This window comes from Octodon degus, unplaced genomic scaffold, assembly GCF_000260255.1.
Source record: "Octodon degus isolate 3935 unplaced genomic scaffold, OctDeg1.0 scaffold00033, whole genome shotgun sequence".
In the NCBI taxonomy this organism is placed as follows: Eukaryota; Metazoa; Chordata; class Mammalia; order Rodentia; family Octodontidae; genus Octodon; species Octodon degus.
The window spans coordinates 15,741,873-15,745,772 of NW_004524609.1; the positions used below are offsets into that span (position 1 = coordinate 15,741,873).

The 3,900-nt window shown below is 53.3% G+C and overlaps 1 protein-coding gene across 4 annotated transcripts in view; it reads left to right on the forward strand.

Annotated features, from left to right (window-relative positions):
• The window catches only part of Itgb4 (integrin subunit beta 4), a 56,442-nt gene that overhangs the window by 4,499 nt on the left and 48,043 nt on the right, over nt 1-3,900 (forward strand). For all 4 annotated transcript variants that reach the window (XM_023714133.1, XM_004630108.2, XM_004630107.2 and 1 more), the window contains exons 3-7: nt 689-771; nt 1,661-1,762; nt 1,908-2,112; nt 2,579-2,675; nt 2,828-2,999. In XM_023714133.1, coding sequence (XP_023569901.1) covers nt 689-771; nt 1,661-1,762; nt 1,908-2,112; nt 2,579-2,675; nt 2,828-2,999 — 659 coding nt within the window. The remainder of the gene's footprint in view (nt 1-688; nt 772-1,660; nt 1,763-1,907; nt 2,113-2,578; nt 2,676-2,827; nt 3,000-3,900) is intronic.

The window sequence follows — 3,900 nt, forward strand, 5'->3', positions numbered from 1 at the left end:
TTTTTTTTTTTGGTAGAACCGGGGATTGAACTCAGGCCCTTGCGCTTGCCAGGGAAGCGCTTATTCCACTGAGCCATCTCCCCAGCCCCTTCATTTACCTCTTGAGGAACTACTATATGCTGAGTCTTGTTCTAGGTGATAAATAAGACAAACACAGACACCCTGACCGCAGTGGAGGTTCAAAGCACACATTAGTCAGTTGGCAGTTATGCCTGGAAGCACAAACAAAAAGCACGGTACCCTGGATGCACTCCATGTTGACCTTAAATCCATGGTCCCAACTCCTCAGACTACTGAATCCTGGAGTTACAGGCATATGCCACCATGCCTGGCTTTATTTATGTTTTAGAGCTGAGGTGTCTTTTACTGTGTTATGGTGTGGACTGTTCTTGAACTTCTGAACTCCAGGGAAGAAAAAACATTCACAGGACCTGAACAAGGGGGGTAAAGGACATCCAAACCAGCATGTGGCCAGCACCACCATGTCAGCCCCAACCTGCTCTCCAGACTTGAGTGGACAGTCCCAAGTTTGAGACCCGGCTCTGCTGATGCCTAGCTGTGCTGCCTGGCACAGGCCATTTTTCTCCTTAGTACAATCAGAAGAGAGCCCCACCTCTCTCACGTAGCAAAGGGCATGGTACCCAGTAAGACCTCTCCTGGTGAGGCATCTGCCCCCTTCTGCCCACAGCCAACCGCTGCAGGAGGGCACAGGTGAAGAGCTGCACTGAGTGTATACGCGTGGACAAGGACTGCGCTTACTGCACCGATGAGGTGAGCTCCATGGGCTGGACCCACCTTCTTAAGCCTGACCTGGATGCCTATTTCACCACCCCTCACCTCTGGCTCTGGCCAACCCCACCCTGGCCACCCCTTCAGCCCAGGCCTGGATCAGGGAGATGTGCAGAAGAGGCAAGCATCAAAGATATCTTGGGGGATAGACAGGCAGTGGTATACAGTTGAAATCCCAGCACTCTGAGAAGCTGATGCAGGAAGATCTCGTGTCTCAGCCCACTCTAGACAACTTAGTAATTTAATGAGACCCTGTTTCAATATTTAAAAAAAACAACCAAAACAATTGGTTTAAAGGCTAGGAATAGGGGCTGGTGAGTTGGCTCAGTGGACAAAGCACCTGCTTAGGCAAGCACAGGGACTGGGGTTCGATTTCTAGTGCCACATGCCATGCCAGCCCTGCCCCCAGGCACACTGAGCTGGCCACCAAGACCAGGCATGGTGGTGCACACCTGTAATCCCAGCACTGGGGAGGCTGAAAACAGATGGATCACTGTAAGTCCAAGTTGCGTAGTGAGACCCTGTACCAAATACATAAATTTAAATAAATAAATAAAGGCTGGGCATGGTAGCATATGCCTTTATCTATTCCAGCACTTGGCAGGCTGAAGCAGGAGGATTGCCATGAGTTCAAGGCCAGCCTGAACGATGTAGTAAGACCCTGTCTTCACCACCACCACCACTCCTAAAAAAGAAAACAAATTAAAGAGCTAGACATGTAGCTAAGTGCAAAGGTCCCGACTTTAACCCCCAGTATCCTCACACACCCACATCACGAAATAGGGGGAAAATAAATCCAGCGGAGGGGTGGGGGGAATGGACAGCCCGAGAACGGTCCCCGCCCTCACCGAATCCGTCTGCTTTTGGCCAGATGTTCAAGGAGCGCCGCTGCAACACCCAGGCGGAGTTGCTAGCTGCAGGCTGCCGCCTGGAGAGCATGGTGGTCATGGAGGGCAGCTTTGAGATCACAGAGGTACCTGGAGCAGGTCGGGCTCTGGGCCCCCTGGGCCCGAGGCTGGCTGGTTACCGGAGCCACGTGGCTTCTTGGCACAACAAAAGGGGTCCCCTCAGGTCTCTGTAGTGACCCTTGACCAGCTGTCCCTCTTGCCTGGATACAGGACACCCAGATCGACATCACCAAAGGCCGCAGCCAGGTGTCCCCCCAAGCCCTGAAAGTCCGCCTACGGCCAGGCGAGGAACGGCACTTTGAGCTGGAGGTGTTTGAACCCCTGGAGAGCCCCGTGGACCTGTACATCCTCATGGACTTCTCCAACTCCATGTCTGATGACCTGGACAATCTCAAGCAGATGGGGCAGAAACTGGGTATGGCTGGGCCAGCGTGGAAGACAACACAGCGGGATGGGAGCCTAATCTAGCCTGGCCAAGAGGCTACAGCCACCTACGAGCAAAGACAGGAATATTCAAGCCCCTCAGAACCCCAACCCATTCTCCAGTCCCAGCTGACCATTACATACCATGGCCCATCTGGCTGTGACAAGGAGGGCACCCTCTGCCACAGCACTGTGAACATACGGCTCTGCAGATGGAGCTAGGCTTAGTTCCCCAGTGCTCAGTACTTGATGAATAACTCTAGGCCCCCCCAAGTCCCATGTCCTTCATCTGTAAATAGGTACAAGTACTACTGGGAGCACAAACTGAGGTCCAGCATGCAAAGTGTTAACAAAAGGTGGCTCTTCTGTTCCCTTCTTTCTGAGCCAGCCCAGCACCCCCCATGTCTGTGTGGGGGTTCTGGGGCTCAGATGACCCCCTTTCTCTTGCTGATACCCAGCCACAGTCCTGAGTCAGCTCACCAGCGACTACACGATTGGATTTGGCAAGTTTGTAGACAAGGTCAGCGTCCCTCAGACGGACATGAGGCCTGAGAAGTGAGTGACCAAGTGAGGCCAGGGTGGGTAGGTAGCCACCTCCTCCTCTCCTGCTGGTGCTGGGAGTTCTCTCTGGTTGAAGTGAGTGGTGGGCACTGGGGCCTATGGGGTCTTTCCCTTCCTGACTGTCTCTCTCTCCCACCTCTGCCCAGGCTGAAGGAGCCCTGGCCCAACAGTGACCCCCCCTTCTCCTTCAAGAATGTCATCAGCCTCACAGAGGATGTGAATGAGTTCAGAGATAAGCTGCAGGGTGAGCGGATCTCAGGCAACCTGGATGCCCCCGAAGGTGGCTTCGATGCCATCCTGCAGACAGCTGTGTGCACAGTGAGTTCCGGGAGGACCTTGCCAGCCTCAGCCAGGGTGGCTGCCTTGTGGCAAGGGCTTGGGATAGCTAGGGGCCCATTACAGGTGTGCACCACCACATCCTGTTCTACCCAGGGGCTTTACACTGAGCTACAGCCTCAGCCTCATTTTTTTTTTAAATTTTGTTTTATTTTGAGACAAGGTCTCACTAAGTTACCCTGGCTGAGCGCAAATGTGTGATCCTCCTGCCTCAGCCTCCCAGAATGCTGGGACCATAAGTAAGCACCCCCAATCCACTTTTGATGTGCTGGCCTGCGCAATCACAGCCTGATTTTATAGTAGCAGTGGGACAGACATGGACCTCTGAAATCTTCAGCGACCAAGCTCCCATTCAATCTCCCAAGTCCCACAAGCTGCCCCATCTCCAGCTGTGCTGGCAGCTGGAATGACTGTACGTGCGGGTCAATTTCTTGCACACAATTTAAAAATAATAGAAGGCCAGGGGGCTGGTGAGATGGCTCAGTGGTCTAAAGCACCTACTTAGAACAAGCTTAGCACAGGGACTGCAGTTCAATCCCCCAGCACCACATGCCAGCCAGCCCCGCCCCCAGGTGGGCTGAGCTGGCCACACACACAATAATAAATCAAATAAATAAACTTAAAAAAAAAAAAAAGATCTTTAAAAATAATAGAAGGCCAGCCAGATGGCTCAGCAGATTGAAGTGCCTGCTTCGGCAGATGCAGGGACTAGGGTTCCATCCCTGGCATGCCTTGCCGCCCCCGCCCCCAGGGTGCACGCGGAGACCACTATTGAAACTGGACAGGGGGGCTGGTGAGATGGCTCAGTGGTCTAAAGCACCTACTTAGAACAAGCTTAGCAAAGCACAGGGACCGCGGTTCAATCCCCCAGCACCACATGCCA